At 46.3% G+C, this 19,725-nt stretch overlaps 1 protein-coding gene across 8 annotated transcripts in view; it reads left to right on the top strand.

Annotated features, from left to right (window-relative positions):
• Positions 1-7,102: 7,102 nt before the first annotated feature.
• cspg5a (chondroitin sulfate proteoglycan 5a) overlaps positions 7,103-19,725 on the top strand; it is a 61,416-nt gene continuing 48,793 nt past the window's right edge. For all 8 annotated transcript variants that reach the window (XM_040116892.1, XM_040116894.1, XM_040116896.1 and 5 more), the window contains exon 1: positions 7,103-7,616. In XM_040116892.1, the coding sequence (XP_039972826.1) occupies positions 7,520-7,616 (97 nt within the window). In that variant the 5' untranslated portion in view covers positions 7,103-7,519. The remainder of the gene's footprint in view (positions 7,617-19,725) is intronic.

Raw genomic sequence — 19,725 nt, forward strand, 5'->3', positions numbered from 1 at the left:
AGTTTCTGAGTTCGCAAGTTGTTGTGTTCACTGGTGTATTAAAATGTCTACGCCCGTGGATGTTAGGTTTCTTGCTATTAGTTATTATTCCTAAACACTGACATAAAAACACAAATTATTCACCACTTTTGCAAAAGGAACAAGGCGATGTCCATTTCAGATGTTTTTGCTTGGCTCAGGGCTTCAACAGAAGTGGAGTTTACAGTGTTTGGTGTTAAAGTGGTTGGGGGGATGACGAACCAGGTGAGCCTAGCCAACTTTCATGGCGTACGCTCGTAGTTTTGTCAGCCCTCAGGCGCTGAAGTGACACGCCAAGATGCATGTTAGCATGCTAACGCGCTGCCACCACGCTCACACTGTACCGTACGGGATGGAAGGTAGGCGCTGGAAAGGGTCCCATGCTCACAACTTCTGAGTGTTCACGTGATCATCAGAGATTAGGACTGTTTTGTGATTCAAAAGCCGGTCGGCCTTGAGTGACAGGCGTTGGCTGACGTGAACCATCCACATTTATCCCATAACATCAGGCACCGTGTCGGATTTATCTAAGCTTTCAGAAAGATTTCTAATAACTCCCATATGAAATTGCCATAGCAAACAAAATAGTCATGTAACATGCTAACATGTGGCATGCATAGCTGATGGGAGTTTAGTTAGTATCCTGAACTATGGGAGGCTAGATAGATGAAAAGTCACATGATCATCAGAGATTAAGAAATTAAGATTCCTGTCGACCACGGATGACCTTTTTCACAGAAGACATTTTGACATGTCACAGTGGGGAAAAAAAGCACAGCTGTAAATAATAAAATTAATGATGGCTGAATTACTTTTAGCTTCCATAGTTTCAGGGCCCTTTTATTGTTCATGCGGTCTCGACGTCACACTGTTGTGACTTACTGGCCCACTTGAATAGAACAGAGCCATCGTTAATATCATTAGTAACGCTTCTGTGACCGGTCAAAACTAACTTTGGAGGATACCTGTCTTATTTGGTCAACTCAGACCTCATATTAGCTTTGGCTGAACTTAAGAAGGCTTTTTGTGCACCGAATGAAAACAGTGGATTTTGTCTCCTATTTCTTAGAATGGAGCTGCTCTAGGAAAGGAGTGCTTCACGACCGTTTCGAAGAGGGGGAACCATTACAACATATGAATATTGTATTAAAATATGCTGGAAAAAATCTGAACCAGTTCTTTGAAAATAAACCAGGACACAGCATCTAACTTCCATTGGTGCAGCAAATGGTGTCCTCATGAATCAAGCTCCAAGGCCAGATCCTTTTCTCATTAACATGCATTTATTTGAGAGTAAACTAATGAGACTTGATGCAATTTAGTCTGCACGTATAGATATATAGGTCATAAAATGACCCCAGGTCTGCCTTTACACACTTACCAGGTTGGCTGTATTGTGTTCGTTAAAGGAAGCTCCAGTTGTTAGGACTGTGAACAATGGAGCAACATTGAATTCACACTAGTGAACAATTTGATTTATGGGTCACTCTGCTCTGACAATGAGCTCTGAGAGGTTTTCTTGGACAGCTGCAAACATAAAGTGGCAGACTATATTCTGCTGTTCCACTGTTGCCTTTCAAACCTATTCATTTTTTTCGATGAAGAAATATGGTAAGGTGGCAAGTGTTAATTACGTAGTGTTAATACAACAAGACTAGGTCAAAACCTAGAATGTGGCTGGACCGCCCTTCATCTGTTTGCTTCTCTCCTTCTCTCTCTGCTCACATATACAGTATTTTAACGCAGCCAAATCCCCAATAAAGCTGTTTTTCTGTTCCTGTTGGGAGACAATGGAACATGTATGAAACAGTGACTGAAACACAGCTGGTATAACGCAGCCCATTAGGACCACATGTTAACCATCAGTCACTTCCGAGCCATTTCCAAGCTGATGCTCACCACTGCTGAAATCCGGATTTTATAACCACGACATCGTCTGACAAAATCACTGAACGCGTGAGATAAAGACAACGGCTGAGCTGTGATTTCAGCTGTATTTACCTGTAAAAATGATCAATCAGAGAGAAAGTTAGCAGCTCATTCATGTCTGTGTCAGCTGCCACGTGGTCAATTGAATGAAACGCATAGAGAGGTGTGCCTGCGGAGGGAAAGCCCAACCCCGCGCTTGTGGGGGAACCCTGGCGACTCTCTTCTATGGAGAGTGGCTAAGTTCTGTCCAAAAGATTGCTAGATTTGTCGCTAGGTACTTTTGTGAAGAAAAGTCGGTAAATGTAGTGACAAAGGCGCTAAGTTGGCAACACTGCCTGTAAGCACCCCCCTGATCACACAATAGAAACTGTTTGCGCCGGTTCATTTTGAAAGAGCAACGGCCAATGGGGAAACTCCAACATTCGGCTGGCCGACCAGTGGTGTAACTTCATCACTCACTCAATCACTCACTCACTCACTCACTCACTCACTCACTCACTCACTCACTCGACGACATTCATGTTTATAAGGCAGAGCTTACCCCAAATCAAAAACAATGGACCCAACTGTTCACTAAGCATCATATTTTTTTTTCCAATTTTCTCACAAAGAATAGCTTGAACTTTTCATTCTTTTCACACTTGCCATGAAAATAATGAAATTACATTGGTAGAGAAGCAATAAATCACAGAAATTTTTTTACTGTTGATGTTGTTGGGAAGGACAGGTCCAATGGTAGCCAAATTCGGGTTTCCCTGTTTGTTCAACTTTATTGAAAATGATTTCAAATATGTCGCTTGCAGTACGAAAACACATCAACTAGAGGAGAGAAGATACAGGAGCACGTGAGGAGGGATGTAATACAGTCAGTGTTTGTTATGCTCAGGGTTGCCTATCATAATTTATTCCCTCAGAGCTACAAAGCCAGGGAGGTAGGGGGGTCTTCATGTTCTGGGGTGAACAAGAGGGATTAAATTGCCCTAATGCCTGCGTAGATGAGCACTGTCCCCAATTTGATACCACAAAAGCATTTGGCCTGGACGGTCACAACAACAGCACGTGACCCTGAACCAGGCATGATAGCTTTAAGAGGCATTAACCCCAAAATACTGGAAAAAGCCAAACTGCCAGACATAATAAGGCTGAGGTTTGGTTGTGTCCAGAGAACATCAAGGTTGTCCTATTGTAATAGAAGACCTCAAGCCTCAGTATCAATTCACATCCTGTTACCTGTCCCCTGTCGTGTCACTGCGTACCGTGTGTCTAATGCCAGCAGAGCAGTTTCTTGTATATTTGGGCCACGTTTAAACAACTGCTTTGGTGCAGAAACAAGTAGTCGATGGACACAACATTAATCAACACAAATTTCAGTGACAGATTGATTTTTTAACTCGTTTATGAAGCAAAAATATGTAAACAGTACATTTTTAGCCAAGCTAGAAATTTGGCAGAGCTGGTCTGTTGGTCGATCCACCGCTTTGGTTCAGACTGAAATGTCTCAGCAAGTGTCGGATGGATTTTCATGAAATTTGGTTCAAAGATTCATCTTCCACACGGTATCAGTCCTACCGACTTTGGTGATCATCTGACTCTTCCTCCAGCAACGCCATGGGGTTCTCAGCCACGGTCTCGAGCCAGATATCTCAAAAACAGTTGAATCGATATTTGGTTCAGACAGCTGCAGACTCTTAGTCTTGTTGAGTGTCAAAAAGTATTGATTGTGAGAGTTAAATTAGCCCTAGCGCTGTACCTGAGACAACTGCCAGATGACAGCTTGGCCGCGTTGGCTTTGGCATAGACAGCAGGTCGGAAAAATGAGGAAAAATTACCACTTTATTAGATTTGGGGGATGAATCACTTCAGTCAAACGTGGAAGATACACAAACAAAATCTTCACAAAATGAAAGTTCATAACAGATGGGACGCCTTTTGTTATTGTTCCTCTGTCCAACATTGCTGTCAGCTAATGTTAATATCATACAGTGGAACAGCTACAAACCCGTCATCCAATAAGATCATATAAAAGCAGAAATGAGCAGGGAGGTTGTCAGTGTGACTGTGAACCAATAATCCAATGGTTGTTTGGGTCTGTGCACGAGCCAGAGAGAGAGAGAGGCAGACGGAAAGACCGAGAGATTTTTGACAGTACTTTTTGCACAGGATACACATTGTTCATACAGTGAACAAAACATGTCTCCGCCGGAAAGGGACCATATTTTATATTATTTCAATGGAAGCCGCCAGGTTGTCCTCGTGACCTACTTTTCCCAAATCACTGAACACATTTTCTGTTTCTCTAGACCTTTGGATTTCTTTTGAAATTTCAACCCGGCATTGCTGCTGCTTCCACGTGCACATGTACACATAAACAACCAATTGCAGATACAGACGCACACACGTATCCACACAAAACATCTCCTGTTGCTCAGCGCCTCTCTCTTCCTTTATGCTTTTTTTTTTTTTTTTGTGTGTGTGTGTGTGGAAGAATGCCCACGACCCCCACCACCATCATTACCCCCGGGGCCCTTGGGCATTCATCACCATGTGTATCCCCCCATTTACCCCTCCAATACCCCCCACCCCTTTTCATCCGGACCCCCCCCACCCTCTGAATGCCTCCTCTCCCCCGATGCCCCCCTTTTGTTTGCTTCTCTGTGTCACACCATTAAACAAAGCTGGTTGTTTTGACGGCATCAGACACCACACTTATTATTATTTTATTTTTTTTACATAATCTCAAACTGCCTCATCCTCCACAACACACGCAAAGAGAGATGATGGGAAATTAATCTCCTTTGAAATAGGCCAATCTTCCTTGGGAAAAAAAAGAGAGGTGGCCAGAGTGTATGCGCTCCTTTTGAGATCCAACACTTAGAGATGAATGGAAAATGACGGAAAGCTTTGAGAAGGAGCAGGGAGGGAGGGAGGGAGGTGAGGAGGAGGAGTGGCAAAGTTTTGGGAAAGAGAGGAGGTGAAAGAGATGGAAAAAAGTGTCAGGAAATGTAGGAGGAAAAAGTTTGAATCCAAGAGGAGGAAGATGAAAGAAGGATTCTCGGGATAGAGATGGAGGAAGAAGGAGATGAGGAGCAATGTGTCTCTAGAAAGGTGGTGGTGGTAGAGCAGGAACAGACATGGGGAAAAGGAGGATGGAAGAGGGGAAGAGAGGAGATAAAGTTAGGGAAACATCTTCAAAAAGGTTCCGGGGAGAAGACAAAGTTTTCTGGAAGGAAAAGTAGGTTAAATCTCTTCGAAGATGAATAAGAAAGTGTGGAGGAAGAGGAGGAGAAATGTCTGAGGAGGAGAAAGAAGTGGAAGAAAAAAAAAAAAAGTGTTTCAGGAAAAAGGATGGAGAGAGGAGGAGGCGTCTTTAGGATGAGCGAAGGGAGGAGGCAGAGGAGGAACATTTTTACAGAAAGCAAAGTAAGGATGGAGAGAGCAGGAGGAAAGGTGCAGAGGACGGGACCAAAAAGTTTCTGGAGGTAAAAGGAGGTAAAAAGTCAAAAGTTGGGAGATGAAGAACAAAGCATAAGGAAGAAAAGGAGGATAAGTGTCTCTGGGAAAGATGGGAGGGGACAAAAATTTTGAGGAAGAGCAAAGATGGGCATGTTTTGAAGGACAAAAAAACTAGGCAAGAATTTTAAGAAAGGAAAGGATGGAGAGAGGAATAGCAGGGAAGAGGAGGAGGTAGGAGAGGAGAAAAGGGAAGGGAAATGTGGGAAGGGTGCAAGAGAGAGGAAGGATGTTTTCTGGAAGGAACAAAGAGACAAGAGAGGTTTTAAAATTCTTGAAAGATGGAAAAGAAAGTGGAGAGGAGAAATTTCTCTGGAAAAGAGGGAGGAGGACAAAATGTCCAGGGAGGCGCAAGGATGTGAATGGAAGGGAAAACAGTATAGGGAAAAGCAGAAGAACGGTTTTAGTGAAAGGAAAGAAAGGGTGGAGTGGCAAAGGATGGGAGGATTGAAGGAAAAGATGTGGAGAAGGGGAAACATCTTGTTTTCTGGAAGTAAAAAGGGGGGAAAGGGGGTTGAAAATATCTTGGAAGATGAAGAAGAAAGTAAAAAAGAATAGTACAAGAACGTCTCTGGAAAGGGGGGACAGGAGAAAAAGACTGAGGAAGAGAAAGAAATGGGAATGTAGAAAACAGGTTTAGGAAGAGGGAAGGATGGAGGGGAAGCATCTTGGGAAAAGGAGGAAGGGAGGAGGTAGAGGAGGAACAGTTTGGGGGAAAGGAAAGGAAGGATGGAAGAGCAAAGGGGGGGGGGGATTTCAGAGGAGAAAACGTCTTGGAAGGTGAAGAAAGTAGGAAGAAGATGAAGATAAATGTCTGGAAAAGAGGGAGGAGGACAAAACGTTTGAGGAAGTAAGAGGTGGACACTTTGAAGGATGAGCAAGTAGAAAACTTTCTTTAGGAAAGGCAAGAATGGAGAGGAGGAGGAAGGAAGAGTCTTTGGAAGGAGAGAGAGGCGGTAGAGGGGGAGCAGAAATGGAAAGAAATGAGAAAGAGAGGAAGGATGGGGGGAAGTATCAGGATGTGGGAGGAAAAAAGGAAGGTTACGGTGAAAATGGTAAAATGTTTTCTGGGGAGGTTAAAGAAACGTGGAAAATGAAGAAAGCCGGGAGGAAGAGGAGGAGAGGTGTCTCTCGAAAAGAGGGAGGAAACAAAAAGTTTGAGGATGAGAAAGAGATGGAAGTAGAGTAAAACAGAAAGGTTTCACGAAAGGGAAGGATGGAGAGAGGGTTAGGGGAAGGAAAGATAAAATGGAAATAGGGCTATAGGGAAACATGGGAAAAGAGGAAAAGTAGGTTAAACAAAATCTTTGAAGATGAAGAGAGTGAGGAGGAAAAGGAGGAGAAATGTCTGGAAAACAGGAAGGAGTTCAAAAAGTCTGAGGAAGAGAAAGAGGTGGAGGCTTTGAAGGACCAAAAAGTAGGAAAAGTTTTAGGGAAAGCAAGGATGGAGAGGGGAAGGATGTCTTGGGAAAATGAGTGAGGGAGGGAAGGGAGGAGGGATGAAGAGGATGGGGGGAGGAGGAAGAGGGGAGCATCAACAATCCTTTTTTCCCCTCCCCAGATGATGAGTAGGAGAAGGCTGCCGAGCGCGCTGCACTCCGCCGTGCGTTTGTTTCCCTCTCAGCCACACCGTGCCCAAAGCACCGATCCCCTCCGAGCCAAACCCAAACCAGGCCGAGCCGAGCCACGGCGTGCGTCTGCGCCCGCAAGCGCACCCCCCGCCTCCGCCTCCGCCACCCCACCCTCGCCTCGCCATCTCCGACCGCTGCTCTGTGGCGATGGAGCCGTAACCAACTCCAGTGTGCCGAGCTGAAGCGAGCGTGCGGGAGAGCAACGGATACGAGGAGACAGCGGAGACCGAGCGGCTATGGAGGAGAAGCGCAGGGAGGCTGGAGTCTAGACTGCACGCAAACCCACGCACTCACTTGTCCGGATTACTTTTTTGCAACACCTTTTGAACTGTGTTACCATTGTTAGAACAGGGGCTTTCTTTTCTTTCTTTTTTTTTTTTTTTCCAACCCCCCCGCCGCTGATCATCTTAGGCTATCGTTGCTCGGCGAGGATGCAGGGCAAGGAGGCGAGCTTTTGCACGGGATGCTGGAGACCAGTGCTGCTGTCGTGCGTCCTGGCTCTGCACTTGATCCCGCCGTCTGTCCACGGTAAGAAACTGCCCGTCGCCGTGCACTCGAATCACGCAAAGGCGTCCCCATTTACTGCTCCTCTCCTTCGGGTTTGTTTGGTTTTTTTTTTTTTTGCTGCAGCAGCGCGTCCTCTCTGTGAATTCGAGGTGCCTAAACACACTCCCACAGGGGCAGCCAGAAAGGAGGTCAGTGAGGCTGGGATTGTGGGTTAGGAAGCACTTGGTCTATTGGTTGGTACATTTTGGGGACATTATTCCAAACACACCTCACCGGTCCTGACATTTTCCGGTCTCAGCAAGTCAAAATAAATAGAATTTTTGGCGAACCTGTCATAGAAAAATGGGGTTAATTAAAAAAATGTGTTTATGGATACTAGAGCAAATATCTCCTTGATATCATACGGCCGGATTATCATAAGAAGTTTCGAAATTTCATCGGGATTTTACACCGATGCCCCGGAGACCCAAGCGTCATGATTAAACCACCGAGGGGGGGTCGCCAGCCAACGCTACGGCCCTGCAGAAATATGATGGAGACGCCTTGGGTCACAGAAACGGCAGAAACCAAAATTGGGTCACGACAAAAGAAACGAGCAGACAGACCCGAGTCCGTCTGACTATTACAGAGACACCGGCGGGTCGGTAACAATGGGGCCACTGTAGACCCTTCGGACCCCACAGGCACACTGCGGGACGTTCATTCAAATATTGTAAGACCCCTTACTGTAAGTCTATATAATGAAGAGTGTTGTAGGGATTTCATAGAGACATCTTGAGATATAAATATACAATAAGGTCACGATCAGCTCCATGCTCGTCGTCGCGGACGCTGTCGGTCATTAAACAGCACTGGAGGGTTAAACGAACTCGATCCAGACACCGATGCGGCCACGTTTGAGCAGGCAGTCCCGGCCAAAAATCCCGCCACTGTGGTCGGCCGCGGACGCGCCGCAGGCCACCGTAGGAACATCGGAGGAGGTATGACCGAGATTTGCGACGGCGTCCGGCCGATGCTGGAGACCGGATCCCTGGAGGCGCACTGGCACCACAGCCACACAAAGGCGAGGATTAGGGCTGAGGGGGGGGGCTGATGAATAATTCACGACGGGATCTGAACGGACATTCTGATACACAGAGAGAGAAAAAACAACATTTGCCTAAACAGTGAAAAAGACACGGAGGCGCTCTCTCGCTTTCTGCGCCTCTTTGTCTGAGATTCATTGCGCATGGCGGGCTACGTTACCGTCACATTAATAATGCAGGAGCGTGCGGGAGATGAAATCAGTCTGGCGTTATAATCTAATATAATCTGGCGGATTCTTTTCATGGCGCTGGCTGGAATTAATGGGGTGCGATGGCGAGGTGAAGTCCCAAAAAAAAAAAAAAGAGAGAGAGATGTTTTTATCGTGTGTCTTTTATCTGGAAGCTTCCTGAAGGAAAACAAACAAACAAACCGAAAAAAATCCACAACGCCATCGGACCACATCCAAGACAAATGCCCCCTGTCACCGGCACATCTGAGCCAAATGATGTCTGTTCGGTCACCAGCCTCTGCTGCACTTTCCCCCTGAGATTTAAGGGATTGGAGCGTGTGTGTGTGTGTGTGTGTGTGTGTGTGTCTTTTTTCTCTTCTTTTTTCGTTTTCTAAGTGGCAGGTGTCTTTTCTTCCCACGCTGTTCCCCAACGCCTTCGCAGGAATGTCAGATAAGAGACCATCTAACCGCTTTTTTTTTTTCTTTTTTTTTAAAGGCCCCGTGCTGCTCCCTTAAAGGGATTAGGGGAAATTTGCCAGTTTGCTTTCTTGAGAGTTCGATGAGAAGATCAGTTCCACTCTCTCATGTCTGTGTATTAAATATGAAGCTACTGCCAGCAGGCGGTTATCTTAGCTTAGCACAACAACTGGCAGCAGGGGCAGGGGGGGCGCAGCTAGCGTGGCTCTGTCCGAAGATTTAAAAAAATCCTACCTTCACCTCTAAAGCTCACTGACAACACTTTATATCTTTTGTCTGTTTGACCGGTACTAAAAGCAGAGTGTAACAACGGATGTCTGGAGTTCCCGCTCGTCGCCTCGCACCCTCACGCCGACGGCACGTGTGTTTCCCCCGAATGCTGAACTATTCCTTTAGAGATGAAAATGAATGTTTGCGTCGGAACCATAAACCTTCACAGGAACGCCCGAGGATATCGGACTGACGCTCCCGGAGAATAAGAGACGAGAGTTAGGGAGTGTTGGCCCCTCGCGGTCGACCAGGGTTTCGGGGTTCAACCCCCCCCCGGCGGAGTCTTATCTAATGAACTGCCCTTGAGCAAAGCGCGTCGCTCCCCCGCAGAAACACCCCGGGTGGCCCCTCAGCCGGAGGGGTGGCCGCGAAAACAGCATGTCCGCTTCGCATTTCGAGAAATCTCCGCCTTATCCAGCCATTTTCTTTTTTTAAACTACTGGGCCAGTGAACACATCCTCCAGTAAGACCTTTTTCCAACCAGTTTCAGCTACAGATCCCCTCTTATAAGACAGAACAATGCGGGTTGCTGCACTGGAACGAAGACAACAAGTTCATCTGCTGTGGAAAAAAAAGGGGTTGAAATTCTCTCGCCACATGGGCAGATTTTTTTTTTTTTTCCACTCGTTTTAAGAAAATAAGACTTTCGGGACTCAGTAAGAGACGCGCTAGCCGCCGGTCGTACTTAGCCTGGCGCTTCCGGCGCTCCCAAGGGGAACGCGAATGCGCGCCCGATGCAACAATCAGGGCAATCTGTCCGGCAGTAGTTGAGATATTTCAGTCAGTGACATCTGTAGAGCCACGCTGATGGAGATTTGAATGTGTGAAGGGATTACCGTGGGATATTAAAATAATAAAATACCATATGATCGTCTGAGACTCAGATGTGAGCGCCGATATGGGCTTTTTGCGGCTCCCCTTGAGGAGCATTTTCGTCTCTGCTCAGCACCGCTGCAGCGGGGGAGGTCTTGTCAGCTCAAACCCAGGTGGATATTTAACAAAAAGAGGTTGGCAGATCTGGCGCAGACCCCTTAAAATAACCTTGGGCTAACCCCTCCTCCTCCCCCCACCCATACACACACACACACACATTTTCTCGCTTCACCGGTGAAGTGTGGAGGCGGCAGCTTGCCCCACATCTGTGAATTATGCTCAGGCAACCGAGGCCAACTGCCCTGAACTGACGACAGCCCACCAGAATGCTGTCAGTCATTTCCTGTCCGCTCTTTCTCCGGTGGCCATTTGCAGCCCTCCTCCTTCCTCCTTCTTCCTTCCTCCTTCCTCCGTGTGTTTTGATACAGATGATCAGCCGCCGTCCCTCCCCTCCCCCACGCACATTTTTAACTGGTAGATAGGTGATTGATGGAGTAATGGTTTCCCCCCGTTTTTGGCGCTGAAACTCGTGGATGTGCAGCCTCTCCCCTTCCTCCTCCTCTGGCCTGCTGACACAGATCTGCCGGCTGACAGATTATCTTTGGTGTGCCGCGGGTCAATCTCGGAACCGAATCCTCCCTCCGCGACTCCACCAACCCGAACCAGCCTTTTTCTTTTATTACATTGCGATGAAAACACACACACCCAGTGGTAAATAAAAACGCCTATGGTTTTGGTTATCGGCGTTGCGAACGCGGCTCTGCACCCGTTCCCCCCTCTCTCGTCTTCCTCCTCCTGGTCTCCATGGAAACCACACACGTCCGTTGACACCGGCTGGCAGAACAGTGTGTTCATATTCCCGCCATAATGTTTTCGCGCTTTGAATTTCATTAAGGCTCAAAATGCTGGTTGGATTTTGGCACGTGCTGATGTTCCTTGCCAAGTCGGGCAGCTCAATGCCTACTGACCGTGCATGAATGCGTGCGTGCATGTGTGTGTGTGTGTGTGTGTGTCCGTGTGTGTGTGTGTCCAAACCCCACTGGCAATGGGTGTAGTGCATCATTACCAGCTGTAATTTGTTGATATCATCATTTGTACTGGCGTAGTCACTATTTCTGCACAATGATTTCTTGTGCTGTGTAGTGTGTTTGATTTCCAGCTGACGCACCGCTGGCTGCGCAGACATCAGTGGTTTCTCTCAAACCTGAATGACAGAAGGAGTCTGTGGCGGTTTTGGAGAAAGTCCGTCTTCAAAGTTGTACTGTCTGTCCCCTCGCAGATCATTTGCGGTCAATATCCTGATATTATTTTGGGAGCGGTCCTGTTCGGGTTTTTTTCAAAATGTTGTTCGGCAGAATGCGGAGTAGGGGTTTTTCGGGCACAACTTCAAAAGCTGCACCGAGAATGGGAAAAGAGAGTTCAAAAGAACTCCAGCAACACTCGTAGTGTAAGGGACAACTGTACCGCCGTCTGGTTTAATGCTCCAACAGAAAGCAGAGAAAGCGATTTGCTGTTATTTTAGACAAGGCATCGTATCCTCCGAGTGTGTTAGGCGTTAGATGCGTTCGACTTCCAGGAGAGTGAGAGATGGACACGGGGGGCCGCCGGGAGCGATGGCTGCTCTGCGCCTCGCCAAACTACCGCAAGTGCACACGTGTCGGACCGCTGAAGCCATTACGGGCCTCGGTTAGCAGGGGAACTGGCAGTGACGTGCAACCATGTTAGCAGAGTGACAGCAAAAGGGAAAGACTGCAGCCGTGTCCATTCTGTCGTTCTTGAATCGGCGGTTTCGGTCTGATAACACTCGCAATTAACGTTTTCTTTCTTGTTAACCAAACCACCATCTTTCTCTAACTTGAACCAATCCTGTAGCTGTCATGCTCAGACATGGCAGAAAGCAGGAATTTAAAAAAACTTTGTCGCTGAATGTGATGCGGGGTTTTGCAAAATCTTCCAATATTGCCAAACGTGGTGGTGACTGAAAATATCCACAATCTATAAAAATGTGATTGGAGTAGATAATCTTGCATAAAATGGTGAGAATAGCGACACTGTAAATAGAGCGCGCTACGCTAACGGAGTGAAACAATGCAACCTAGCCAGATTGTTTCTGTGGTGAGCTACGAAATAACTAATATGTTTAAAAAGTACATTTTCACCAACTTCCAGGGTCATTTTAAAAGTAACAGTACAGAAGAGTAAATCATGTGGCATATTGGGAACCAAGCTGGGGATCCGGATCCTGATTAGATAACAACATTCTCCCATATATCTAGAGTCAGTCATCGATGATTATTAGGTTAATCAATTAATCAATTTACAGCAAACTAATCAAAGAAAATGCGAACAATCTTTTCCTTTGAGTGTTTCATCCCATGGAACTAGCACACATTTACTGGTTTCCACTTTTCATTCGGTCTTTCTCTGCTCGATAGACTAAACAAATAGTCGATGATGAAGACAATCTTCGCTGGCAGCCCCGGTCACCGTGATTCAAGCTGTTTCGGACTGAAACCCCATTAGCTGGACAGCCACTTGCAAAACGAAGATTTTTTTTTTTTTCCACCCTGGGGAGCGAGTGGCGACGGGACCTTTTTTCTCACAGCGCTAAAGTGGAATCGGCGGTGGCTAATAGGCTTCTCATCCAGATAAACCCGTTTGTTGGGAAACCCAGTGACCCTAATCTCATTTGTAATATCCTCCCACCTGGATCTGCGTTCAGGCCAACGGGCTCGACCCGACCAGCTGCTGGCCCCTCTTTGTGCTGCTGTGCGCTCGTGCGTGGGGACGCGCCGCGTACTGCACCCGGGTCTGCGTTTGAACCTCCTCTGGGATGCAAATGTCCTCACACATGCAGTGTAGTAACATTTTGTGGAACGGGCATAAAACAGCGGACACAAGTTACGTGTTGCAGGTGAAAATTATGCAAGAATTACGTTTTTTTTGGTTTGTTTTTCACAGTTTCCAGTATGAGAAAATGACAGCCCGAAATGACTTGTTATCACGCATGTCCAGTTTCATATAGTTCTGGCCTTCTCGTCCGAGAAGTGAGTGTCGCCCCTTTGTGCCGGTGTTTTTCTCCCGCTCGTCGCCGTCATTGTCAGCGCCCAGGTGTTCCTCGCTGCAGCTCTGACTCACAGGTGCGACAGCTGTCAGGGAGGACGCCGTGGGTCGACCTCGGCGGCGCCGCCCAGGAGTTTTCACTGCAGGTGGAGAAGGTCGTATGACAGCGAAGCTTCATGAGCAGGCTGTCAGTGACGGGCTGCTTCTGTCCTTCCTGCTCAAAGACAAAACAATTAGGAGTATGTGTGCTTTTTTTTTTTTTTTTCTTTTAGCGGTGCTGAGCCGGCATAGTTCTCAAACCCCTGATGCCCTTGAACAGTAATTTACATGTTTGTGCCTGTGTGTGTTCTATGCGGGCCAGTGGTTCTCAAACTGGGGGGGCGGGGGTGGAGCCAGGGGAAAAATATGGAATAATATGATTTATGGAGGGAAAATAAACATACAAGAGTTTGCTGATGCTGACCTTTATCTCACTAAAATTGTTAACGATAGAGAACCACTGGCGGAGGCATCGTGTGTGTGTGTGTGTGTGTGTGTGTGTGTGTGTGTGTGTGTGTGTGTGTGTGTGTGTGTGTGTGTGTGTGTGATAGAGACAAAAGGCGGAAAAAAGATGGACGACGGAACAGGAGCATATCTTCTTGTGTGTGCGTAGGCTTGCACCTGTCTCTCTGCCTTAACGTGAGCCGCAGTACGTTTGCTTTCCACCTATGTGCCTTAAAGTGTGTGTGTGTGTGTGTGTGTGTGTGTGTGTGTGTGTGTGCCTGTTGGTGTGTTGCATAGGTGCTAGACTGTCTGTGTGTCTGCGTGTCCTTCCTGGAGCGAGTCACTGAGTTCATGCTCGTGCAAGAGCTCCCCTCTCCTCTCCGTCTGACCGTGCATGCTCCCCGTTCCTCCCCGGCCCTGCTCTGCTGCAGACTGTCATGTTAGCATTCAGTCCACCCATCACACCCCTCTGTGAAAACACACACACACGCAGATGCACAAACAAAAAACACACCCACGTCAGTCATGGCAGCACACCAGGTTCAGCAGGAAGACAGATAATTAGATAATTAGACTAGTGGATTTATTTGGTTTGTGTGATTCCGTTTTCTCGTGTGTTTTGCCTCACTGTTTAAGATAGAATAAAATAGAATAAAGAGAATATGAGCTAAAATGATTTCTCAATTAATTGATTGGTTAATTGAGAGAAAATTTCGACGCCTTTGTTGTCAAAAAAAAAGACTGGTTCGAGCTTTTCAAATGCGAAAGAGAAAACACAAAACGTTGCCAGCGGACGCTGTGAGCTCAGCGTCAGCTCTCCCCCCAGATACAATGAGGCATAAGATTTCCGTTTTAACAGATCTCCACTGAAAAATGCCAAGATTCTCCACCGCGCTGGTGACCAAATGGTTAAGGCTCATACCACATTACTACAGCGTCCACGGTTTAATTCCTGGGCGGGGGGACAGCGTTGCTGCCACAGCCCTCTCTCTCCCCGTCTTTCCTGTCTCTCTCTCTCTGCTAATTCAATTTTAACAAAATCCGAAAAATATCGACATTCTTGAGCAGATTGGCTCACAAGGATTTGGACAGAGATTTCAAGTCCCCACACAACCTCATCTCCAGACACAAACAGCGTTTCTGCCAAAATTTCTCCCTCTCCGCAACATCAACGTGTAGCAACAAAGAGCCCCTGGTTAAGGTTAGAGAAACACTGTAATTACAGTCGGTGAAAAGATCCCGATTGCAAGTCCGTGACCGGATGCGAATTCCGGTTCCCTGCGTGAGGGTCTGACGCCCCACGCGTCCGTCCACCACCCCAACCTCCACAACCTTCATTTTTGCCTCGCTACATGAAGGACACACTACTTTCTACACTGTCAGTGGACGTAAATCGTGAGGTGTGAAATCCCCCAGTTTGAACGTAGTTTCTAATCTTCTAAATTGAGCGGCATCCAAACGCTGTTTCTTCATCTGCTGAACGGTTGAGTTGAAAATAGGACGTTTAAAACACTGTTTTCACTGAGATTCATGACTTTTATCTTTTAATGTCCAAAATAAAATGCATAAATATTCTGACAATTTTAAAAAAGAAACAGAAAATAATGAGCGCAGCAACAACTATACAAACTGACAAATTTGGTTTCATTTTCATGAAACTCTAAACACTCGGGGTGTAACAAAGGAGATGGGAAGGTCATGTGTGTGTAAGAGTGGAAAACACACACTCTCACACACACACACACACACACACACACACAGACGCACAAATGCATACAGTACATCCTTACACACTTGAATTTTAATTGATTGTCGAAAATCAGGTCACGAGGGAGGAGAACAACTGTCTAAATGTAGATGCATGGATGCACACGTACAGTATGCATGCACTTGTACACACACACACACACCTGTCAAATTTAATTTGTCTGGTCACCTTAACATCAGCATGTAAAGAGACAAAGGAAAAGCGTGTCCACACACACACACACACACACACACACACACACAAACACACACACAGACACACAGACATTTCACAGTATCACATTTTTTAATCTCATAAAACCACAGTTCTACAAAGATAAACACATTATTATTAGGTGTGCGTGTCCCTCTGTGCTCGAATGTGTGGTTAACGTGTGCGGATGCAGATCTTCACAGGTTTGCAGCGCCACAGCAACTCCGGCGAGGCCGAGAGCGTTTCCGTGGCAACACATCCTTCCTCCATCCCACCACCTGTGGCTTCATAAATGAAAAGGATTTATGTGATGGAAGGAGGAAAAAAGGGACAGACAGGAGAGACAGAGGAAAGAAGACAGAGACAGAGGAAGAAAAAGAAAACGGGGAAGGATTTATCTGACAAGGAGGGCGGAGAAAGAGGGGGACGAAAAGTGAAACGTGGGAGGTGAAGAAGAGGTCGGGAGATGGGAAGTCAGGGTGAGAAATAAAGGGAAAAAGATGAGTGAGAGCGGCTGGTGGAAAATGGATGCAGAGGTTTTCAACGTGAGCCGAATGCGGACCTGTGCATTTCCTCCCTATATCCACATTAATGAGCAGCGTTGAGTAAAGATAAAAAAGCTTCATGTCTTATTCATTAGAATGAGTGAGTGTGGGAACAAGAGGTGTGTGTGTGTGTGTGTGTTTCTCTCGAGGTTCAGGTATCTGAGGCTGAAATCGGTAAAGGAAGAGTTAAAGAGGCTCGACCTCTCTCTGCTTCATCCCCGTTCAGCCGGATTCACACGTCTGAACCCGTGGTCCGCCCAGTGCGGCCATTTCTATAAACACGACTACATTTTCCCTCCTGTGTGTTTAATGCCCACACACCACCAGAAAATACAGACACCAGTCACTCTGAAGATGTTTTTCTCTCTCGGATTTTTTATTAAGGGGCATTGATTGATTGCCACAAACAGCCAACAGATTTTTTTTCGTATTAATTAAGGAAACACAAAAATGTATTTATTTATTTTTTTAAAGGATTGTGCTCCTCTCTCTCTCCCCCCTCTCTCTGTCAGTCATCCATAGTGTTGCGCTCGTCTGGAGATACAGCAGGTGACTGAAATGGTTGTGCGAATGGAAAAAGAGACCCTACGTAACCCCGCACACCTGGCCAGCTGCTGCGTGAAATAGGCGCGACTGTCGGAGGGGGGGGCGTCTCGGAGGCCGTTGGCCAGTCGCACTTCAGATGAAACACACCTCAGTCTGTCAGCGCGCACTGACCGTTTGTGTGCGACAGCTCGGAGATGTAGCTGCTGTTATTTTCCTCTACGTTGTCTGTTGGAGTGCATTTGTGTTTTTGGAGTCAGTGTGCAAGCGTTTTGTTTTTTGTTTTTTTGTCATTTCATTTACGCTGTTCCCCGCTTGCCTTGCACCAACCTTTTTCGCTCGAGCTGAGACATTTTCAACTCCCACACCTGAATCATCTCGCCACCTGTCCGTGCTTCCGAGGCTCAGCAAGGGTCCGTGCGGCCAAACGTACGCGAGCACGTCCGTGTGCACAGGCGCCCGGTACAGTACCGGCAGAGCGGGATGTGTATCTTTGTCCGCTTTGGAGTTTATCCAGCCCTTTAGTCCCGGACTTGTTGCGGATTGTGAAATTAATCAAAGCGACGCTGAGAAGTTTAAAGCGTCAGTTCAATGTGGACTGTGGAAGCACTAGTTCTTAACTTAACTCAAGGAGAAGTCAAATCTCTTGTAAAGCTCTTAACCCGGCTAAACGTGCAAATGAACAGACAGATTTTACATGAACACAAAAATATTATGAAATATTATGATAATGCTGCCAATAGTGCCAATTAAGATTATCTTGAGTTATAGTCTTCCAAAGGCTAAATGCAATGGTCCTATGAAGGGTTGCATCAGGCATCCAAAACTCAACGTAAATCCGACTTGAGTCTATAAACACCCCGTCTCTGTTTTCTAGTATTGGCTCTGGACACGATGGATGCAGTTCTGTCCCCTTACCGTGACTCTTGACCTTTCTCTGACCTTTCTCACTCCCACCTGGACAGGAAGGGCACTTTATAAGTGATGCATAATTAAAGACTGGCACCACTTTGGCCCCTCTTCTTGGCCAATACAGCGACTGCCATGAAAATTTTGAACCTAAACCACTTGCTAGCTGTTAAACGTTGAACCCTCAGAGTTTGATGCAAAGTCATGTCTGTTTTTTTTTGAGAACTGGCATTGGGTTTTTAAATAGTGGAAACTGCAACCAAAGCCTTTCATTTAGACGGTACTTAAAGGCTCAGTGTTGAAAATGTGAGTTGTGAGTTATTTCTACTGACTGAATTGTAATTTGATATCAGGTTATGTAATTAGTTACATTAAACCGTATTCACTAAGAACTACAATGAACATATTGTTCCCACAGGAGCTTTTGTTTGTTTGCCTGCCAGTGTCCAACCTTTCCCCTTCTCCCTCCCGTCTGGGTCACCAAACTGGCTGGCGTGCCCTAACTGTCAGAACCAATCAGGATTCTCTTTACAGTCTGTCACGGCCAATCAGAGTGCCCCGGGTCTGTGGGTGGTTTAGTGGCTTCCCCTCTCCAAACTGATTTGGGTTAAACAAAAGGCGAAGCCTGAGGGTCGGCGGCTCGCCAACACAGGCTAACAGCACTTGGCCATGAGGTACCATCACCCCCCGAACAATCAGTCTGACACACACACTTAGACACACACACACACACACACACACACACTCGGACACACACACACACACACACACACACACACACACACACACACACACACACATAGAGAGACAAGCCAAACTACTCTCATTATGACCATCCACACCCTTCACCAGAGGAGCTGGAGGCCACCCCAATTACCAGCGGGTAATACTGGCAGACACACACACACACACACACACACACGCACACACACGCACACACGCAGACTACTCACAAACCTAAACAAATTCACAGACATGCAGTGTGAGGAGTCTCCTTATGTAATGCTGTTTGATTATCTCATCCATTTTGAGAGGGAAACAAACAAAGACTCCTTTATTCTGTCGGTTCTGCTCATTCGGGTCTCAGCTGGTCTGTCCTGGACCTGAACGGACTTGTCCTGACTTGACCAGACCCTGACCCTGACCCTGCCAGCTAATGTCTAGTCTGTCAGGTCTGTGGCTCTAATTGGGTAAAAGACTCTGGTCAATGTTAGTTAAGCTCAGCTTGCACTTTCAAAGTACCAATTGCCAATTCATGCCCCACAAAATATTTCCATCTTACCAAACTAATTTAGTCTTTTTTGAATCCTAGACTTCATGAAAAGTCTCAAGGAAGTTGCCAGTGGTGTAAGATATAATTCAGAATCTACAAAACTTCGTCCTTGCTGAAATTACCCGCAACCCCTGAATTTTAAGTACAGAATTTAGAAAATCTTCAGAAATAAATGCAAATTAGCTAATTTTGTATAATCAGAATATTCAATAAAATGTCCAAAGTTACTGAGCGACAACAACAACAAAAAGAGTGCTTTCATTCAGTGAAATAAAAAATTCAGACAAAAAAATGTACGTGTGACACAATTATTGGCACGTTTTTGATGGATTTAAATTAGTTCCTCAAACAAAATAAAACACAAATAAAACTCACCTGTGCTTAATTTTCAGTGTGACCTGAATCAACCAATGAATGATGGTTTTACTGTATAAAAACTTGCTGATTGTTTCTACTCAATTTTTTCACAATGGCGAAGA

Source organism: Xiphias gladius, chromosome 22 (genome assembly GCF_016859285.1).
Source record: "Xiphias gladius isolate SHS-SW01 ecotype Sanya breed wild chromosome 22, ASM1685928v1, whole genome shotgun sequence".
Classification (NCBI taxonomy): domain Eukaryota; kingdom Metazoa; phylum Chordata; class Actinopteri; order Istiophoriformes; family Xiphiidae; genus Xiphias; species Xiphias gladius.